Here is a 22,545-nt window from a genome sequence, read left to right on the forward strand (position 1 = left end):
TACACCCGCCTTCTAATGAGAACGCAAAATCTGTCTTGGAAGAGCCACCCATCGACTAATCTAATATACGGCAACCTTCCCCGTGTTTCTTCACTAGTCCGACTGCTACAGAGCTGACAATGAGGTTATATCTTCCCTTCTTCTCTGGAGTCCTGCCTCAAAGCAGACCAGAGGTAGAAAACTGTCGTTCCCTGATGTCATCTCTAGGGACACAGGCATCAGTAAGCAGGAACTGGGGATGGCAATGAAGGACCGGGAAGTCTGGCGTGTTATTGTGAAATCCACGATCTCGACCGCGGTCGAAAAATGATGATGACTTACTGTCTTTCTCAAAATGGGTGCAACACATTTGAAAACCAATCGGCCTATAGCCTATAAGGTCCATAACTACCAACTACTTCACACAAATAAACTTCTAATAAAGTATTAAATCAATCAGGGTAGGCTACTCATTCTAAAACTCAACAAATCACGTTTGACCTTTTACATATGTTTGAAAAGAACAATATGAACTTACTTCTTGGCATGTATACGTCTGTCAGGTCATCTGCGAGGAATGACAGCCTTAATGTTGTCTGTGGTGGTCGACGGTTTCTGGTCCTCCGTTCTCTGGGTCGTACACTAGACTGTACACTTGATTGAAACATCTTAAGTCTGTATATGGAGAGTGAGAAATGAGAATGTAAACTTTTTTTCTAAATAGTTAAGGCCTAAACATTGTAAACGCAATCTTTATTGTCGATATTGTATAGGCTACTCAAATTGTTTAGCCATAGCCTCCCATATAGGGAAGGAATTAAGCTAATAGGATATTTGACCAACTATACCATATTTGTTTTAAGGACCAGTTCATTATGTAAATAACATAAGCTTGTAGAGCATCTATTTTCACAAGTTATTTATACATTATTTAACAATTTGGCCAATGTTTTTATAGTATAGTTTGTTGATTACTTGACCTACTTTTGACCTAATTGTTTTAACCTTTTGTTATTATTTATTTTTCAGGTATTAGGACAATTAGGTATTAAGTTCTAAAGTTGTCACTTTAGGCTACTGTCATCTGGAGACCCAGACCCATCACATCTCTCTCTCTCTCTCTCTCTCTCTCTCTCTCTCTCTCTCTCTCTCTCTCTCTCTCTCTCTCTCTCAAAGCTGCATGGCTGATTTCCACAGTCGACATTCAGCATTATAAGTTGTAACGCTTGCTTGCTTGTAGGCTACTCACTCACCTAATACATGTATAGCCTATGTTTATATACATTATAGTTAAATAAATCTATAGGCTATTTTTCATAATTTCTTTCTCAAAATAAAAAATTATAATATTGGGTAAGACTTGGATAAGTCTTACCCAATAAGCCTTTACCCTTGACCTATATTGTCAGTTGGGTGTAGTTCCAAACTTCCAAACCTTTGTTATGTGTAACTTGGATCCAATATTTGTTATTTGCACTGCGTTGTGCGTAAATCTCTGGATACATGCTGCAACTCTAAGCACTCTGGTTATAGTCTAGGGTATTTCTTCAGCAGAATAAGGTTCAGTTGTTATTATCATTGTCATTATTTGTGTTTTCTGTTGCCCTACTGATATTGTGTGACACACTCTGACACTCTTCAACTGTCTGGACACTGTCCGCTTTACTCACAAGCTGTCAAAGTTTCTTAACTAGTTAGTTACCATGGCTTACTTGTTACCATAGTTAAAAAACTAACAAAGCAGGTTCCCATTGTTTTGTTGCGCTCTTGATCCAATGGCTTTACAGTCCGGTCCCAATGACATATACATAGGCTACTGGCCTATATGGCAAGTTCCGATTTTTGCTAACATTATTACATTATATAACATTATAGTAGAACTTGCTTGTATTGTATCTGAACTGTAGCTTACTGTGTTGTGCCGTGCTTTTCCTATATATGCAAACTTCCAATAAAGTTTTGAATCAATCAATCAATCAATATCAAATTGCGGGAGTTTTGAAGTCCAAGGGATTTAACTTGCATGTACTTTTATTATCATTAATTAATACAACAATGGCTGGATATCACTAAAATGTCAATTAAGTTACCGTCCGAATTTAATAACAACCACGTTCTAATTAGTTAAACAGCAATAAAATGATCTTAATCAAAAATTGTTTTGATCATTTAATTTTTATAGGCTACCAGATAATCATGGCAGATATAATATTTTTGGCAATATATCAACTATTATATGGAAAATAACACATTTTATCTGTGTCCAAGAAGTCACTGTCAACTAAAAGTTACCCTGTTTTCCATAAATATTATAAAAGACAAAAGCGTTTTTCAGGAAAATGTCACGATTATCAGCTGCAGAGAAGCAGTGACGGTATTGTGGCCGGCGAGATGCCGACCCTGCAAAAAAGGAGGCATACCCAGGATGCACACATGCCTCTAGTAGAGTGAGCCCGCAGACCCTCTGGGGGCTGTATTCCTCTCTGTATGGCTCCATAATACATTGTCTTACCTTTGTTATAGCTTTTCCCTTGATCTGAGAACCCCATGCCACAAACAACTGGTCTTATCACCCTTCCTGAAGGGAGCAGTTCTGTCCACATACAGTTTCAATGCCCTAACCGGGCAGATTCAGCCTCCTGTCCTCCACCGAGGAGAACGGAGGCGGATGGAACGCTGCTAGGTCGACTGGAGCACTCACAGAGGGGAAATTCTTAGGCACAAAAAACAGGTTCGGCCTAATAGACAACCTGGAGTTCCCACTAAATCTCATGCAGCTCGGACTAACCAAGAGTGTATGCATGTCACTATAGCACGCTTTGCAGTTGTCAGGGCAACCAATAGAGCGTTCTTAAGCGAGAGAAACTTCAGGTTCACCTTCGGGACCAGAGACCTCGAAACCGGACAGACACGCTTGACGCCCCTCTCTTCAACTGGCAAACCAGCACGTGTTCTCCCACCGTCTTGTCATTTATGCCGACGTGGTATGCCAAAATGGCTGCCAAATTGACCTTAACGGAGGCCTAGGCCTCTATCCAAGATCTCCTGCAGGAAGGTCAGAATGTGCACCACCGGGGCCTGGAATGGGACCACCCGACGAGGTCTAGCCGAGCACCAACGTTCAAACATGTTCCAAGCCGTGCTGTACCGTTGTCTATAGTAGACAGGGCCCTGGCTCCCAGAATCATCGTGACGACATTCGGGGGCAGGCCCTCTGCGTTCAGGTTCGACCCCTCACGGGCCAGACCCAGGGAGGAATCAGGTCCAATAGAGTGAATGCGTAGAGCAGACCCTCGGGCAGTGGTGTTCCATGGCATCCAGGCCTAGGGTTGGTGATCCTGCCAGGGAGAAAAGGAGTCGACACTTCTTGTTCTCCTCTGAGGCGAACAGGTCCACCTCGGGTGTCCCGAACCTGTCCCATATCTGCGCCGCCTCCTCTGCGTCTAAGGACCAATTGTGGTAACGGAATGCACCCCAGTCCCTGTATTCAGGAGTCCCGGACGCAGTGGCGTATCCAGGAATTACATTTTGGCCAGGCAAGATATGTTAATTGTCGTCTCCCCGCGCACAATCTTAGGTTTTCAAAGAGATATACCTGCCAGACGAGTGGGATACAAAGGCTGAAAGGCTTGCATTTACATTCCAATGGGTGATTGAGGGTCGCGCTCTACCGCGACGGCCAATCAGCTGTCCATTTTAATAGTTCTCATGTCTTGTTTTTGTCCTCTTTTTTCTCATTGTATGGATTTTGGCAAGGCCAGAAATGGATTTGGACAGGCGGCCGCCTTCCCTCGCCTTATTGTAGATACGCCTCTGCCCGGACGTGACAGGCCGTGAGTGACAAGAGGCGCTTGTCACACCACGTCAACAGCCTGTGTGCAAAACATGTGCAGGCGTAGAGACTTCAGTCCCCCTTTCCTGTTGATGTAGCACATGGTCGTAGTGTTCTCGATTCTTACCAGAACATGCATGGCAACCGACTTTCCTGGCTAGGGCCAATCCCAGGGGGACGCCCTCCATCAGGACTCGTCTGTCTACAAGTGTGTAGTCCGCAGTTACATGTCACTCGATGTGAAAGCATAGAGTGAAAGTCATCTAGTGGTAAGCTAAGCAAGTTTTGATACTTTTTTTTTTTGCAGGTTAGGAGCACTGTTTAATTTTACAATGTGTGTAAAATCGGTGTTAATAAACCGGCAAGTGCATGTTCCATGTTAACTAGTCTGTATTTGTTCATTTGTTTATGTCAATTATATCAAATGGTCTTAATTAAATACACTAAGAGGTGGAATATGCAGTTTGCTAACATAAAATAATAATCATGAATTCATTTTGTTCATGATTAGGTTATTACTTTTTCATGTCTGTGAAATTAGGAGGTTTAATGGAAAAAAACACATTCCTTTAATAATTGGGGATTATAATTGAAAATGTAGGTAAGCGGACGCATATTCTTCCAAGAACAATGATTTGTTTAAAAATCGGACATTTATCCAAAGTTAAAACTTTACAGTTTTTGTCCGTAACACAGTTGACCAAAATGACATCTCTGTTTTTTAATTAAATATCTAAAATCAGAACATGCCTGAGCTTGGCAATTACTGAAAACATAATCTCTAAGGAATACTCTGTAAGGAAAAATAATAATATATTAGAAAGAAAATAGTTTTTTTCCAGAAATTTTAAAACTCAAAAAGTCCTGCAATTTCATATTGAATTTCCTGGTAGCGGTGTGCAGTACACTGAGTACAGAATGCATGAAAGGACAGGCTTCACCCAGTGTAAATCCAAGGCTTAGTAGACAGTGACGTAGGAGGAGGAGGAGGAGTGTAGTTAAATTCAGAGGGGCAACTTACTACTGGTCTATTCCACCACTAGTGAGCATCTTATAGTCGCTCTGGATTAAGAGTGTCTGCTAAATGCCTAAATTGTAAATTGTAATTGTAAATTGTTATAGTTTGGGGGAAGTGAGGCCAATAAGAAGCAGCAAGCAACCAGTGTCACCCATCCATCATACACCAGGTCAGTGAATGATTATTTAGTTGTAAGTAAGAGATGTTAGGGTTGAGGGTTGCAATAAAACAAAATGTGTTGTCTTTGTAACTTAATATCTTCTTGTTTGTTGTTTAATTAACATTTTTACATATTGGACATTTATTTAGCTGATGCTCTTACCACGAGCGACCTTCCCTCCTGGTTTAATGTTTGTTTTAAAAACGCCATTGACAATGAAGAGAAAGTTTGTTGTCTCTAACACAAACATTAAATCCCATTAACAATAAAGATAATTTAATGTTTCTTTTGACACCGTTTGTTTTACATCACATAATCATATACCAAATTCCCTCGATGTTGTAAGATAAGAGCGCCCCTCACTTCACACGGGTGTGATTCTTTTATATTTAAGGACTACAGGAATTAGTCATATTTCTGCTAGAAAGACAAAAGAGAGGTGCAATGGCTTAGAGACAATTAAGAGTTAAGAAACAGGGTAGAATGTTAGTAAGTTTGTTTGTTGTTTGTTTGTTTGTTAGTTTGCTATGTTGTTCTGTTTGTTTCAGGCATGGGACTGGACTTGGAGAGAATCATTCGGTACATTGAGAAGGGAGACCAGGACAGTGTTCAGGTGGAACTGAACAGATACAATACCCAGGTGACTATCTGTCCTATTGGCTCTTTCCCACTACACAAACTGTATTGTGTATTTCAGGTTCTGTATTTGTTTCCATGCACTACGGCTCAGTTTCAGATAAGGTTCTCAGTACCTATATTTGGGCCCTGCTCAGGAGGCAGTACTAAACCTGAGTTCTCGGAACGTGTGACGTGTTGTAAGCTTGTAGAGCAGCAATTTCAGCAATAGGCTTTACCTTTTTGTATAAAAATAATTCATATCTCAGTAATTTCTTTGTTCAATTATTTGTCATATCTGCCGTGTGCATTTTTTGATTACCAGGCAAACCAAAATGTATTCTTTATTCATATTTGTTCAATGCCAAAAACACAATTAAATCGTTATCGCAATCATTTTTGTGACAATTAATTGTCAACTTAAATTTGTAATCGTGACAGCCCTACTCGGAACCTAGAACTTACTTTCAAAATGTCTCAGAAATAGTCGATCTGCAAGCTTAGAAAGCACCACGATCTGCAATTCTATGTTTTTCTCTGCAATTCTATGTTTTTCTGCAAATAAAAATTAAGTTACAAAAAAAAGAAAGCACCACGATGCAACATTATGAGCAGTTATTTTTGCTATTTTATTAGGGTTTGTTTTATGACCTACCTCGTTCTTCAGGGGTGGTTCTGGTTATAATGGAAACCAGGAGAACTTCATGGGTTCTGTAAAGTTTCTGGATTACTCTTCATAGTCAAAAAGAGCCATATTGATGACTCATACAATTTTTAACTGTGAACTGATTGGTCACCTCTTCCTCAGACCCCTGCATAAGGGGTGTGAGGAGTGGGGTGTGTGGGGGGGCTACGAGGGGTTAATTCTTATCCCACACTTGGCTGAACCAGGGTTCGAATCAAGTTGTTAAATCCAGCCAGCACCACACCTCAACCACACACGTTTACATACACACAGATGCTGTATCACTATTGGGCTCTTTTTTGTTTACTTGTGGAATTGGCATTACAGAAAAATGCATTTTACATTACAGTGCTTTGCTTTTCCATTCAGTCCATATTTCTATAACTGTGCATAATTATGATTATTTTCCCTGTGAAGTACATTTACTGTAGTTTATCTGTGTGTGAACTACTGCATAAAGTTTAACTTGAGTGTTGCCTTTCTCTGACAGTATGAGTGTTGCCTTTCTCTGACAGTATGCCGAGTGCTTCTTCTTCGATGTCGAGGAGCGGGACAGGCGAAAGGTCAGGCGAAAAACGAAAGACTTGTTAGATTTAGCAATTTGTCCTCATGGCTGCGTCTAAAAGAGATCCATTGACCCTGAACCCTCTTGCCCTCTGTCAGCCTGGAGAACAAAGGCTCAGATTAACCTTCTAAATAGACTTAAAGCCTGCTCATCCGCCCTCCACTCATCTCCACCCTCCTCTCCCTGCTCCCTCCCTCTCATTTTCTTTTTTGTTTCTTGGTATTCCTCCATACGTTTTACATTACAACATCTGCTGTCTTCACCGCTTGTTTAAAGTCATTCATGCATCTGTTCTTATGCCTCTACATGCCTTACAACACTGTCCATGGGCTCCATGACTGCCTTACAACACTGTCCATGGGCTACATGACTGCCTTACAACACTGTCCATGGGCTACATGACTGCCTTACAACACTGTCCATGGGCTACATGACTGCAGCAACGACACCTGGAAGAGGTAATATGTGAGCCGTGGAAAGCTCTGAGTACGCATGTGTTTTTTTGAGTGGTGCAACCACTCCAAGGAACAGCAATGTCTGTGACTCGTGTTAACCTATGTTTGTGTGTGACTCATGTGTGACTCATGAGTACCAGTAGGGGTGCTGTTATGCCAGAAACAGACAGAGAGATAGTATTGCACTGTTGCCTGCTAATGAGAGAGAGAGAGGGGGGTGGGGGGGATTTGCACCACTCAGTTCACACGGGTGTGATTTTTCAGCCACATTGTGACGCATACTCGTGCACACGCTGACACCCGGGAACTGTCTGTCCACTACTATCACATCCTTCCACTGTGCTGTCTTCTACCACTCTGCAGGTCCACTAGGGGTTTGTGGTTAACCATTTAAACAGTAAACTGTATGTACTTTCTTGACCAGGGTACTCTAGGGGTCTGTACTATAATAGCCCAATACATGTTTTTATTTATTTTAAGATATTTATGGGGGCCTTGTTATGCCTTTATTGATAGGTAGACAGTAGTGTGACAGGAAATGGGGAGAGAGATGGGGGGTGACTCGCAGAAAAGGTTGTCAGGATCGGGGCTCGAACCAAGTTTGTTGATGTCACTCTTAAAAGATTTTCTCCCAATTAAACCAAATCAATGGCACGTTTACCACATAAACATCTCTGAAGGAGTCACAATGCAAACGGAGGACAAAATACAGCATGCTGGTCCCTCAACAGTCACCTCGGCTGTGAGCTCAACCTCAAAGTCTGGGCTGGAACGCAAATAGACCAAAACCAATGTTAAGGGCTTAATTTAAGGGCCATTGGGGCCAACAACAATAACACTTATGTCTGATTTATACTTTGCCATAGGATGGTGTAGAACGCTGGAAATTATGGAAATAATTCACCTATACTGTATAAATGCTTGAGGAACCAAATAGAACAGGGCGTCACTTCTCCATTGAACTCAACCGCCATGTTCTTTTCTGTCGACCTATTACTTTAAATAGTGTCCATGTCCCTGATAACGAGATCCCCAGAATAGGGGCGCTACAGTTCATTATATGGTTAAGTGGTTTGCTCAAGGGCACCTCGGTAGCAGATAGTGTTTCTCGTGAATGTTCATAACCCAGATTACCCACATTTCACAGCAGAAATGGGAGCTGTTAAATAAAAAATCACACGCACACACACTGTGTGTGTGTGTGTGTGTGTGTGTGCGTGCGTGCGTGTGTGCGTGCGTGCGTGCGTGCGTGCGTGCGTGCGTGCGTGCGTGCGTGCGTGCGTGCGTGCGTGCGTGCGTGCGTGCGTGCGTGCGTGCGTGCGTGCGTGCGTGCGTGCGTGCGTGCGTGCGTGCGTGCGTGCGTACATCTGTAGTATCGGTGTGTTTCAAAACTGATTGCACAACAATAACTTCCCATTGAGCATTTTTTGTCTATTATACGTCTAAATTGCCGTCTAAAAATGGGGTAATAATAGCGGTCTAGGCTTAGACTATTCATAGACGGTCTCTATTTAGATCTTGATTAGCCAGGCTATTTTTAGACTACTATAAATAGACGTTGAAACGACGTTGTCTAGGAGCCGACTATTGCTCAGTGGGTTAATATACAAGTTACAAAGCTGATTGCATAATTTGATGTGACTCAGCCAGCTCATTGTGTTAACGTGACCTTGCACATATGACAAATAAGCACCAGGCTAACTCTACCGGCCATCCAGTTGTATTCAACTGTTATAACTTATGAGCCTTCTTTGATGTTGTTTCTCATGTTTGCCTTTGTTCTCCCCATCATTAAAATCTTATTTCCGTTCTCCAGTTCAGGAAGAACAAAGTGAGGGTGTATGTTCCCGGCTCAGACTCAGACAGCTCTGATGAGGAAGAGAAGGAGTCTGATCTCATACTTCGAAAGGTAGATTTGTGTGAATTTGAATGCATGAACACCTTGACTCCTTTCACTTTTTGTGTGCTTTTCACTTCTACTTACAAGGCTTCTCTTTGTGGGTTTAATCTGTCACTCTTTTTCCCTCCTTAAATGTCTTCCTCATATTCTCTGTCCTGCATGCTTATCCTGTGATCATTCTACTTTGCCAGATAATGGCCGCGGCGTTGCTGCAGTTCATCCATAGACGCCTGCAGCCATGTGTGCTGCGGGTGTGCCTGTGCACGCTGCGCATCCTCTCCCGAGACCGCTACGCCCTGGAGCCCCTGGTCACCGATGACGCACTCCTTACCCTGGCTCATCTGGGCGGCATCAGCCCTGCCCCGCAGCGCCAGATAGAAGAGGATGACGAAGAGAATGGCGGCAGCTACATGTACCTGCACAATAAGACATCGAGAAATGGGCCAAGGGTTTGCGAGGTGGTCGTGGTGGATAACAAAAACCCGGCCAACGCTGGGGCAGCTAGCGGTGGTCATAGCTCTCTTGCCACATCGACCTCAGGCAATTACTACAGCTGTAATCAGAGAGGTGAAGAAAGTCATGGTGTGGCAGGCCTACTGTCTCGTGGGAAGAAGGACGCAAGAGAGGAAAGGAGGGAGGAGGAGGAGAAAGAAGAGGACGGGGAGGTGTGTAGAAAGGAGGCCTTGAAGGTCTTGTGCAACGTCATCTACAACAGCAACAGGGCGCAAGAGAGGGCGAGCACCCTGAGGTGAGCAGACTGAACACGGAGAAACCCCAGATTCACCAACACGCTTTGCAAAGGCAGATTGTGTGTTCTTTTTACACCTTTGTTGCCTGAGCAAAGAGCACACAGATCGTATTCACTAATTGATTCATGCAAACGAGCTTGGAAGCGCAAATACGCTACTGAGATGAGCTCTGTGCTCTGTGACAGCAAAGAGCACTTCGCAGCACCAACTATGAGTCACCAGCTGCAAGGGCAAATTGAAATGTGTCTCCAAATGTGTCCACCAGAGTGTGCTGAAAGCACCAAAACAATCCTGCCCCGAAACAATACACTACTAGTAGACACCAAAATGCCAGTGTAGTACTGTAGGTGGCATGATAGGTAAACTGCAGGGAGCTGTCCATGGTTCTGGATTGATAATAGATGGCAGGGTGTCAACTACAGAGAGCTGTCCAAGGTGCTGGATAAATAATAGGACGCATAATAGTCAACTACAGGGAGTTTATTACATAAACTGCTAGACAGCTTTGCACTGAACAGACTGAAACTAACCTATTGGTGGACAATTCAGAGTTTGAAAATGAAATAGATGGCAGTGAGACCAACCCAGATTTTGTTGAAAAAGAAATTATGGATTATAGACCTCTGTGATTTGCAACAATAATAGTTGCCATTACTGTGAGCGTTTGTGCGTGCCATTTACACCACCTAAATGTTGTTCATCTGCACAGCATTGGTTTGAAGGAGTTGCAGCCACAAGTATTGGTGGATCATGTGCTATTTGCATAGCCTACTGTAATTTAGAGCTATGAATGACTTTTTATTAATAACCATGATTTAACCTGTATGCCGAATGGTTGAGAAAATCAATACTAAAGTGTCAGCATCCTCTCTCGCCATGTTTTTGGCGCTCTGATCCCATCCTCATCTCTCCCTGTCATCTTCACCATCTACATCAGGATCCTTCCTGGTCTGATTCAGAAACTGAAGCTGGGGATTGAGAGCAGGGTGACATCCACTGGGCAGTTTTATGAACTGCGGCTGCTTTTCTTACTGACGGCTCTGAGGCCAGAGCTCAGAAAACAACTACAGCAGGTATAAAGACAGATCAGTGCTGTCATTTCACTGCCAAGGCATTCCTTTGCTCAGATATTGAATCGATTTCCGGCAAAATAAGAATCCAGGCTATTCACCTTAATCCTATCTCCTCAAATGCTTCCGTTCTCTCCTGCCCTCCCCCTGGTTTCACAGGACAGGGGTGTGTCTATGCTGACCTCAGTCCTGGAGCAGTGCCTGGACGCGCGATGGGGAGAAGGCTACGAGGTGCTCACTGACCAAGAGGCTCCACCTATCTCCAAGGACGTCACACAGCGTGCTATTGAAATCCTCAAAACACTCTTCACCATCACCTCCAGGGTCCACAGGCTGGAGCCAGATGAGGTGAGGCAGACAAATTAAAAGTAGAGGGGGCACATCTTTGGTTGATATACATGGGAGACAATGTTTTTCACATGTCTTAACTTCTAAATGCCATATGCCATATGCTGTTAAAGCACAGATGTATTCAATAACAAGATGCAGATTGGTTGTTATCTACCAATACCCCATCAAGACAATATCTGTTCTGTTTTTTATTTAAGGAAGCAAATAAAACAAGTGTACCATGTATGTGCGTGCTAGACAAGCATGAGTCGTACATTCTTCAGTTCATATTGCCACCTCTACTGTACTGTGTCCTCTTTGCAAGGATCACTATAACTAGAACAAAATGAACATGTTCTGTTTAGTATTTGTGAGAGAACATCTCTCTACTCCGTTCTCTCCAGGAGGAGGCAGCACAATATCGCCAGCTAGTGGCTGTCCTGTGCCATTGTCTGCAGCTGTCTTGTGACGGAGAAGACCTCTCCGATGACTTCAAGGGGTCAGTGCACGCTGCACGGCACACAGCACTGTTGATAGTTGATATAGTACACAGTCAAATCCTCAGTGTTAATCTATCCATTTGTAACTCAGAGAGTTGAATGACTGTGTATCGGCTGGCTGCCTGCCAACAGCTGGCATATCTACCAGTATTAATTTTGTCGACTAAAACGACTACCCTTTTTCACTGACGGAAAACTAAGCTATCCATGACTAAAACTATGACTAAACATATTGACAATTTCGTCAATAAATGAAAATGTTAGCAATTAAGTAGCCTCAGAAACCCAGACGTTTTTATTTCCAGGGACAATTAAGGGACTAGTGGACAATTAAAGGACTAGTGGACAAGAGATCCTACCGTAAGACAAGTCATTCTATGCTTGGCTGCGAGCAGGTGTCACACACTGTTTTGAGCTAGATTGGCTATTTTTGGCATTAAGCTAACTTAGCTAAGTATAAATGAGGCATTACGATGCCACCAAGTCCAAGTCCAAAATACAACTGTAGATTTAGCACTACAGCATTTCAGATGACTAAAAGCGAAAAACTATGCAATTCTTTTTTTATTCAAAAGACTAAAACTAAATCAAAATGCGCTGTCAAAATGTCTATATCTAACCATAAGCTTGAGGTGATGTTGACGTGATGTTTAACCATCCATCCTGGTGTCTCCTCACAGTCACACGGTCAACATGTTGTCGGTAGTGCCCCTCACGTGTCTGGATGTCCTGGTGTCTGTCCGTCTGCCCGACGGCTGCCTGGAGTGGGAGGGAGTCAACATGGACTTTGTACACACCATGCTGCTCTTTATGGAAAGACGTCTGGACAGGGTGAGTTTCTGTCTGCTGTCTGGTGGCCTGGGTGTAAAGGTCTAACAGTGGTTGTCAAACTTTTAGATTTCACGCCCAGTGAATACAGTACAAACACCATGTGAGCATGTAGATCTGCTATTTTCAGCAAATGTTCCTCCTTCCAGGAGTTAAGTAGGCCTACAGCACTCAAATAAATGTACTTTGTTACTCTGCCTACCTCTTATAAAGGGTCAGAAGCTGAAAGAGAAATTGATCCCCGTGCTTAACCTGATGACTGAGAGCTGCCGTGCACACAGGGAGACGCGCCACTACCTGCGTCACCAGGTACTTCTCATCACTTCTAGACATAATGGTGGTAAAATGAGCACATGAGCGTTTGACTCTGTGTTTTGCTATTATCTATACATGATATAGAAGCATGGCTTATCTATGATCGATGATAATTGCCTCGCATGGCAAAACAAGCCGTTGCCAATGACCACAAACTACACCTCTTTGGTACTTAAGACAAACCAACGTTTCGAAGAATTGCAAAATCTCTGCTATATCCCCAACTCAGGTTTGGATATAGCTAGATTGTGACCTCTAGATCTGTATTTCTGATCCTCCTTTCTCTCCACCTCCCCACCACTACACCTTTTCTACAGATCCTGCCCCCACTGCGTGACGTGGCTCTCAGACCTGAGCAGGGGGCCACGCTGAAGGCCCGCTTGGTCCGTCTGATGACCAATGTGGACACAGAGGTCAAGCACTGTGCTGCTGAGCTGCTCTTTGTGCTCTGCAAAGAGAATGGTACGTCTGTGCACTACATAGTCTACTACTGCATACTGTTCATACTGTGTATTGCATACTGTTCCCTGCACTGCATCTGAGACCTGTTCACTACATCAATACAGTTTGCACACAGCATTCTAATGCTTCATGCCACAGGGATCGGAAATTGGACCTTAGTGGTGTGACTTCCCTGTGCAATCTGTAGCTATGGCTAGAAAGTTAGATAGATATCGTCGCTTTCTTCGATTTCTTTTCATAAATCAGTGCTATTGAAAGGTATTCAAAAGTGCTTCTGACAAAACCAGCTAACTCCATTGGACCCTCAAACTGTCTGCTAAAGCAGCTATCTACATCACCTATCGTGCAAGTATCTGACAATATATAAAGTCACAATACCAACTTTGATGAGGCAGTATTGCTTTATTTTATATAAGGTTTTCTTTATTCCTGCAAAAATTGTGATCAGTCAGTGAATTTTGCGCGTCTGTGTCTGATGGAGTCAGATCATTCTGATCTTGGTGGCCAGTCTAGTATAGAACCCCATATTTGTGCGGAAACTCCATATTTGGACAAAATGGTGGTGCTGTAAAAGAAAGGCTATGTTTTTGCATGGGTCTTTTTCATGGCCAATCCACACACATCTGAAATGGCAAAAAGAAGTAGCCTACCATATCTCCAAGTAGCCACTATGGACATGATCGTAGACCCACAGTTAACCGAGTGCTCTGCTCCAAGGACGACTTGAGAGGCCTGCCTGTCCAGTAGGCCAGAGTGCTCGGCTAACTGTGGGTCTACTAACCCTACATGTGTTCCAGACAGTGGTCCAGATCATTCACCAGCTGCACTGATTGGCTATGTTAGGGGATTTGTTACAGGGCCTCTCATGGCATCCATGCTTGTTGATATCAGGTAGCTATGGTTATACCCGATATTGTTGCAGGCCATTCTTGACGCCATGGACTTCTTGGGCAAGGCCAGAGCCATTGAAAGAGAGTTCTGCCAATGAAGGGGCAGAAAACAGCCTGGTCACATGGTTCATGTAACTCGTTTGTCACTCTAGCCCATAGACTCCAATGCATTCCGTAAACGTCCGGTTCTTCCCCAATAGAAGTCTATGTAGAAGAGCCAACATTGGACTGGCCCCTTGAAGTGAACTGAGTTGTCGTAACTATTTCATCTATACGACTCTGGGCAAGGCTTGTGCAAGACTCACATAAACTCCATATTTGGGCAAGACTAACATGGAATTCCATATTCGGGCATGACTGACATAACATATGTCATAGTGATGAGGCAAGTGTCAGCTTAAATGGACCTCATATATAAAATGTTCAGACTTTGTGGGCATTCAATGGTCAATAGATCTTTCATGATGTTGTGGAATAAATGCTTAACTTGCAAAACAACCACATAGACCTTCTAATTAAATAATAATATAATATTCCATTGGAATAGTATATGTACATTAGCAAACTGCTCCGTTTTCCAGATATCGTAAAGGCTTCGAGGAATACGTACTTAAAATTAAATTCTAGCGTTGTCCTCAGAATGACCGACCCAGCTGTAATAAATAGGGTGGTGAGTGACATTATTCACTCTCCTGAGGACAAGCGTCTATACAGAGGCCTGGAGTTCACCAACGGATTAAAGGCTGTGCTGATCAGTGACCCAACCACAGACAAATCAGCAGCAGCAATGGATGTACACATAGGTTCCTTTTCAGACCCTGCCAACATATCGGGCCTGGCACACTTTTGTGAGCACATGCTATTCCTTGGCACTGAGAAGTACCCCAAGGAAAATGAATACAGTCAGTTCCTCAGTGAGCACGGGGGCAGCTCCAATGCCTACACCAGTGGGGAACACACCAACTACTACTTTGATGTGTCCCATGAGCACTTGCAAGGAGCCATGGATAGGTTTGCCCAGTTTTTCTTGTGCCCTCTGTTTGATGAGAGCTGTAAGGACCGGGAGGTGAACGCTGTGGACTCTGAGCATGAGAATAACTTAATGAATGATAGCTGGAGGTTGAGTCAGTTGGATAAGGCCACTGGCAACCCTGACCACCCCTTTAGTAAATTTGGAACAGGTAACAAATTGACCCTTGACAAAAGGCCTTGTAAAGATGGCATTGACATGCGCCAGGAGCTCCTGAAATTTCACTCCACATTCTACTCCTCCAACATAATGGGACTCTGCGTGTTAGGAAGAGAGTCACTCGACGAGTTGACCTCCATGGTGGTTGGTCTGTTTGGAAAGGTGGAGAACAAGAACGTGCCTATCCCCGAATTTCCTGAGCATCCCTTCCAGGAGGAACATCTCAGACAATTCTACAAAGTGGTGCCTATCAAAGACATCAGGATCCTGTCTGTGACCTTTCCCATCCCAGACCTGCATAAGTACTATAAATCTAGCCCAGGGCACTATTTAGGACATCTGATTGGTCACGAGGGCCCAGGAAGTCTGCTGTCTGAGCTCAAAGCCAAAGGTTGGGTGAACACACTGTTTGGAGGCCCAAACAGTGGAGCGAGAGGATTCATGTTCTTCGTCATCCAAGTGCAATTAACGGAGGAGGGGCTCTTGCACGTAGAGGACATCATCTCCCACATGTTCCAGTACATCCAGAAACTGCACACAGAGGGACCTCAGGAGTGGGTCTTTAAGGAGTGTAAGGATTTAAACAAAGTGGCCTTCAGGTTCAAGGACAAAGAGCAGCAGCCCGACAGCTACACTTCCAAAGTGGCTGGTTTAACACACTACTACCCACTGGAGGAGATTCTGGCGGCGGAGTATATTTTGGAGGACTTCAAACCTAATCTCATAGAGATGGTGCTGGATAAACTGAGGCCAGAGCATATCAGAGTGGCGGTGGTGTCAAAGTCTTTTGAAGGGCAGACGGACAGGACTGAAGAGTGGTATGGCACACAGTACAAACAGGAGGCCATCTCTGATGAGGTCATCCAGAAATGGGCAAACACCAACCTCAACGACAAGTTCAAGTTACCTATGAAGAACGAGTTCATCCCCAATAAATTTGAAATATACCCTCTGGAGAAAGACTCCCCAGCCTTCCCCACTTTAATCAAGGACACTGCCATGAGCAAGGTGTGGTTCAAACAGGATGACAAGTTCTTCTTGCCCAAGGCTTGTTTAAACTTCTTCTTCTTCAGCCCGCTTGTGTATATGGACCCCTTGCACTTAAACATGGCATATTTATACCTGGAGCTCCTCAAGGACTCCCTCAACGAATATGCCTATGCAGCTGAGCTAGCTGGCTTGAGCTATGGCCTCCAAAATGCCTTCTATGGGATGTTTCTGTCTGTAAAGGGCTACAACGACAAGCAACACATCCTTCTGAAGAAAATAATTGAGAAGATGGCCAGTTTTGAGATCGACGAGAAGCGTTTTGACATCATCAAGGAAGCGTACATGCGCGATTTGAATAACTTCAATGCAGAGCAGCCTCACAAGCATGCCAAGTACTACCTCCACCTGCTAATGACTGAGGTCGCTTGGACCAAACATGAGCTCAGAGACACTTTGGAGGATGTCACTCTCCCACGCCTCAAGGTCTTCATAGCTCAACTGTTGTCACGATTACATATCGAAGCCCTTCTCCATGGCAACATAACCAAGGAGCATGCTCTTGGCATTGTACAGATGCTGGAGAACACTCTTATTGAGTGTGTTCACACCAAACCCCTCCTCCCCAGCGAGCTGAGGCGCTACAGGCAAGTACAGGTTCCAGACGGTGGCTGGTATGTGTACCAGCAGAGGAACGAGGTACACAACAACTGTGGCATTGAAATCTACTACCAGGTGGGCATGGAGACCACTCACGAGAACATGCTGCTGGAGTTATTCTGCCAGATCATCTCGGAGCCATGCTTCAATATACTGCGCACCAAAGAACAGCTGGGCTACATCGTGTTCAGCGGGCCCCGCAGGGCCAGTCAAGTCCAGGGCCTCCGCTTCATCATCCAGTCAGAGAAGGCTCCGCACTACCTGGAGAGCCGCGTGGAGGCCTTCCTGCACGCCATGGGGACGTCCATAGAGGAGATGAGCGAGGAGACTTTCCAGAAGCACGTCCAGGCTCTGGCTAGCCACCGTTTGGACAAGCCCAAGAGGTTGGCTGCGGAGTGCGACACATACTGGGCCGAGATAATGTCGCAGCAGTATAATTTTGACCGAGATAACATTGAGGTGTCTTATCTGAAAACTCTGACAAAAGAAAAACTAATGTTGTTCTACAGAGAACTGCTGGCAGTTGATGCCCCCAAGAGACACAAAGTGTCGGTACATGTTCTCTCTAGGGAGATGGATTCTTGCCCCATTGTGGGTGAGTTCCCTACCCAGAATGATGTGGACCTGGCTCCAGCCCCGTCCCTGCCGCAGCCTACTTTAGTGCAGGACGTGACCAAGTTCAAAAGGAGTCTGCTTCTCTTTCCCCTGGAAAACCACGCATAAACTTCATGGATGCCAATGGGGGATGGGGAACCTCCGTCAACAACGTATAGGGTTTAAGTGATTTAGGACATATGTATGTCATTAAACTTATTATAATTATTATTTTGCCTTTTAGTAAATTCAATCATTGTCTCAAGGGTTACCATACAGTTTGTTTGATCTTAGCTTCTATTTCTTCTTTTTTTCAAAAAACAAATTACCATTAATAATCAAAAAAGAAAACAAGATGCAGGGGTCCAATTAGGGGTGGAAAAAAAATCGATTCACTCAAATATCACAAAAAGTCGATTTTAAAGTTCTTAGGCCTACTACTAGACACCTATAAGATTGGTAGGCATCTTTGCAGACAGTACATCCATGAGTGCATTTGCTATTGTATGCCCACAACTTGCTGCTGGAAAAGCACCAAAGTTGTCTACCCTCATACACATGCTGCAATCTGTAACCAATTCAGACCACTCCCTGCATTTTTATTGCAATGCAATGCTCATCTGACACCTGAAGTTGCCTTTTAGCTTTTACTATAATAATCATCACTGTGAAGTCTAGCAAAACGCAATTCAATCCACATTGAATAAACATTTTTAAGTGCCAAAGTTCAAACTTTGACATTTATGTTTTCTAGGCGACAAGTAACAGCCATATCTTTAAAGACCCAGCTGTTGCTTGAGAAATATTACATATTACATTTTCTTACTTTGCAAAAGTGCGACAAAGTAAGTAATCTGTTCTTATTAGTATTACTAGAAGAGAAGCTCTAGCGCAAAAAAAGGGAAAAAATGTGTAACGCTGAAACCTGTAGCCTGTAGACTGATGTTACCATAGGTGCGTGTCGCTGTTTGATGACGTTGAGTAGAGTGGTCCTAATGGGCAAAAGTGGTGGCTGAAATGTGCCTGAATAATGTGTTTTGTATTAACTGTACAATATGTGAAGGCATTGAGGGTGAGACAATAAGCCTAGATCATAGACAGAGAAGTGATGAAGAGTCTGTGGCAAATTTGGAGGCAGGTGGAGTTCTGGTCAGCCCGTGATGAGCTGAGTTCTGGTCAGCCCGTGATGAGCTGACGCACACAGCGACGTTGCCTCTCTGATTCTGGTAGTGGGATAGTAGTATAGTCTGTATTGTCAACCTTTATTTTCTCGCCAATTTAGAGATAGTTCCTGTCACTGCCAACCCTGTATGTTTTGGGGAGGGTGTAGGCAGCGGCATGTCTCCACTGATATTTTCCAGCTACTCCTTTTCACCTTGTATTTCGGCTTGTATTTGAGTGCCCAGGCAAGCCGGAGGCACATTGTAGGAACCGAACACCAGTCTCCACAGTGGTGGGCAAGTTTACCCCTGTGCCACCCAGTGTTGATTTCGTTGAAAACTAAATTAAAACTAAGCTATGCCTATGATGACTAAAACTAAGTAAATATACTGACAATTTCATCAACAAATTAAAACTAGACTAAAATGTTTGAGAGGGACGAGTGGAGAAGAGATCCCTATAAGTCATTTTATGTTTGGTTGTGCTCGGGTGTTGCGCTCTGAAAATAGCAGATCTACAAGCCCACAACATGTCATGCTGTGATGCATTGTGAGCTTGTAGATCCCAGGCATTACGACACCATCAAGTCCTGCCAAAATAAAAATAAATAAACTAAAACTAGACTAAAGATAAAACATTTCAGATAACTAAAATATGACTAAAACATTTGCTGTCAAAATCAACACTGGTGCCGCCCTGACGCCCCATAACCTGTTTTGTCCTGCTCATGATGTCATGTAATCGTCTAATAATAACATTTGTGTCGCCGCAGTGAGACGCTTCATCAAGTACACGGGCTACGGCAACGCTGCAGGCCTGCTGGCTGCTCGGGGCCTTCTGGCCGGTGGCAGCAGGGTGGCCGCCGGCGCCCTCAATCAGTACTCCAGTGACTCCGACTCGGACACAGAGGAGTACCGCGAGGCCAAGGACAGGATCAACATGGTGACAGGGCGTGTGGAGGAGGCGCATCCTGACCCCATGGAGGGCATGACGGATGAAGAGAAGGAGCTCGAGGCGCGAAACCTCATTGACATGTTCAGCAGGCTCTCCAGGTGCGCATGTTGTGTTTTCTTAAGGCGCGAACTTCCCAAAAATAAGATAGAATGGCCTTCGGATAGGCCTACTATTTCCTCACTAGTAAAGGGGTAGATTTAAGGGTAGGGTTAGACATAGATTTAAGATTAGGGTATGGGTAAAGGCCCAAGCATACTCGTTTTACGTGATAAGCTATACCATGCACTATGTCTAACCGGGGAACTCCCCCCTGACAGGTGAAAAGAAACGGCTTGGCCTCGGAATGCAATGAAGGAAGCATGAGGTCAGCCCATTGCTCTCCCCAGGTTGGCAGAGGAAGTGTAGCGCCCAGGATTACATTAGACAATTTTGACACTTAAGTGAAAAAAAAACTGGTTACAAAAATCGTGGGATGAAATAACAATTTAAATTTTAAAAATATATCGGGGTCCCTGGCACAAAAGCCTTTTCAGACAGGATCTGCGGCCAAATGCATATTCATTTGTGGATCTTGACATAATCTATGATGCATCATTCATCATATAACTCCATTTATGGGCAAGGTTTCAGCCCGATCTGTCTGTCTGTCGTTCACTTCCATTATGAAATGAAAGTTGAACATGCACTAGACATTTGGCACTGACTCGTCCAGTGGTCACAGTGTCGCACAGACACACTCGCAGAACTATTTATGTGAGTCTGCCATTCCGTCAAAAAGGTTAGGACACTGGTTCTCAACCTTTTGAACTTCAAGGACCCCCAGTTTGATATGGATTAACCTAGTCCTAGGCCAACCAATTGATACGATATTTTATCCCTGGGATCACAATGATTACAAATCCATTCATCGTCAGTCCTTTTCTTTCTCTCCTTGCTATAGCAACAGCAACATTCAGTCGGTGGTGATGACGGGCGACGGGAGGCTAGCGCCCTTATGTGGCCAGATGAGAGGCTGCACCATGCAACAAGAGGAAGAGGAGGAGGAGGAGGATGAAGACGAGGAGTGGTGGGAGAGCGTGGGGGACATGGATCAGTAGTACGGGAGGGAGGTGAAGAAGACACAGGGCTAAATATGTGGGGAGGGTCTGAGGAGGAGGGGAGAGGAGAGAAGAAAGAGGACACCTTGTATGTCCAAATATATATAAAATAGTGAAAATATCTACAAACATGTGTTGTGAGCTTGTAGATCTGCTATTTTCATTACTTTTGTGCGACACTTGTAAAATAAAAAATAAATGAATATGGAGATACAAGGTTTCTGCCCGACAGCAACGAATAGATGAAAGGTAGAAAGCGAGGCGGAAACCTGAAAGTGAGTCAGACAGACGGCATGCAGAGCACCAGCCAACAAACACTCCAAGAGAGAAGACAGATGTATATGTCCTTGTAAGACCTGTGTTGCACACCGAAAATAGACAATCTAAAAGCTCACAAGCTTGTAGATCGGCTATTTTCGGCGCGTAACACCGTCGTACGACGGATTTTGAATGAGCCCTAACAGAGAGAAAGACAGCGTGGATGGTTGGTCATTTATATCCATTCTTACCCATACTACGCTTTATTATTTTGTCGCTAACAACAAGTGGCTACGCCTTTAACTAGGCATGTAACCATTCACTCAACCCATGATACGATTCAAATCGAATCATTTCTCTTTACACAAATCCAGTATTTTCTTTCTCTTTTAATTTTCCTCTTATCCTCTTTTTTTAATCAATTATCTTACAAAACTCCTGTATTTTTTTCTGTTTTTTTACGCACTCTGCTGTTTGCATCATGATTACAATTGTGTTTTAATTGCGATTTAAATTGACACCAGTTTGAATCCATTTGAATCATTTTATGATATATTGTTATATGCCTACCTTTAACCTCTGTACATTAAGCATAAACTGTATAGGAGTCTGGAGCTGCCTCACCACACACATAGTGTAGGGTCTAAATAGCCTACTTACATACTCCCTATTCCTATTCGACCACTGGTTCTCAACGTTGGGTCCGGGGACCACCAGGGGTCCAAATGACTGCTGGTAATGGGTCTGTAACTTGTACACTTTCACAGGTTAAATAAACAGGATTTTACAGTGTAGATAAAACTAAAATAAATGATCAAATAGGGTTCAGAGAGGCCTAATGCATACGAAACAGGGCGGTCCTTGATGTTCAAATGGTTGAGAATCACTGTTTTAAAGCAAAGCCCTCAGCAACAAGGCACTCTGCACCACAGTAGAAAGTAAGAGGCAGGCAGCAACAGTGAGGAAAAAGGGGGAGACAAATGGGCACAGGTTGTACTATTTTCCTGCTCACCATGGCAACCGTAACATTTCTCCCCTACTCTTTATTTTCCAGAGAACCCGCCTGTACTGCTTCTATAAGCATGAATAAATACCACCACTTACCTTTAAGTGTACGTTGTGATTGCTTCAAGGTGGTGTGTGTGTGTGTGTGTGTGTGTGTGTGTGTGTGTGTGTGTGTGTGTGTGTGTGTGTGTGTGTGTGTGTGTGTGTGTGTGTGTGTGTGTGTGTGTGTGTGTGTGTGTGTGTGTGTGTGTGTGTGTGTGTGTGTGTGTGTGTGTGTGTGTGTGTGT

The 22,545-nt window shown here is 43.8% G+C and overlaps 1 protein-coding gene and 1 pseudogene across 3 annotated transcripts; both read left to right on the forward strand.

Annotated features, from left to right (window-relative positions):
* The first annotated feature begins 4,031 nt into the window (after positions 1-4,031).
* Positions 4,032-22,358, forward strand: LOC306937287 (chaperone Ric-8A). Of its 2 annotated transcripts, XM_079520955.1 has the most exons (15): positions 4,032-4,080; positions 4,934-4,998; positions 5,538-5,629; positions 6,805-6,852; positions 7,295-7,312; positions 9,126-9,218; positions 9,401-9,957; positions 10,896-11,031; positions 11,188-11,376; positions 11,763-11,857; positions 12,539-12,689; positions 12,900-12,995; positions 13,319-13,463; positions 19,717-19,996; positions 20,839-22,358. In XM_079520955.1, the coding sequence occupies exons 3-15, from the start codon at positions 5,540-5,542 to the stop codon at positions 20,993-20,995; spliced, it is 2,055 nt and encodes a 684-aa protein (XP_079377081.1). In that variant the 5' UTR covers positions 4,032-4,080; positions 4,934-4,998; positions 5,538-5,539; the 3' UTR covers positions 20,996-22,358. The 2 variants fall into 2 exon arrangements, with proteins under 2 accessions (XP_079377081.1, XP_079377080.1); XM_079520954.1 differs by lacking the exon at positions 4,032-4,080 and having other exon boundaries at positions 4,868-4,998.
* On the forward strand, positions 14,994-17,962 carry LOC306936223 (insulin-degrading enzyme-like; annotated as a pseudogene). Its single transcript has 2 exons — positions 14,994-15,534; positions 15,652-17,962. The product of its transcript is annotated as an insulin-degrading enzyme-like (transcript).
* Positions 22,359-22,545: the final 187 nt, after the last annotated feature.

This window comes from Electrona antarctica (assembly GCF_951216825.1).
Source record: "Electrona antarctica genome assembly, chromosome: 14".
Classification (NCBI taxonomy): Eukaryota; Metazoa; Chordata; class Actinopteri; order Myctophiformes; family Myctophidae; genus Electrona; species Electrona antarctica.

Excerpts from the sequence above, each read along its gene's own strand:
- LOC306937287 (XM_079520955.1), top strand. The coding sequence starts at position 5,540 with ATGGGACTGGACTTGGAGAGAATCATTCGGTACATTGAGAAGGGAGAC. Across the intron at positions 9,219-9,400 it reads CTGATCTCATACTTCGAAAG|ATAATGGCCGCGGCGTTGCT; the intron begins GTAGATTTGTGT and ends CTACTTTGCCAG. Across the intron at positions 19,997-20,838 it reads ATGTTCAGCAGGCTCTCCAG|CAACAGCAACATTCAGTCGG; the intron begins GTGCGCATGTTG and ends TCCTTGCTATAG.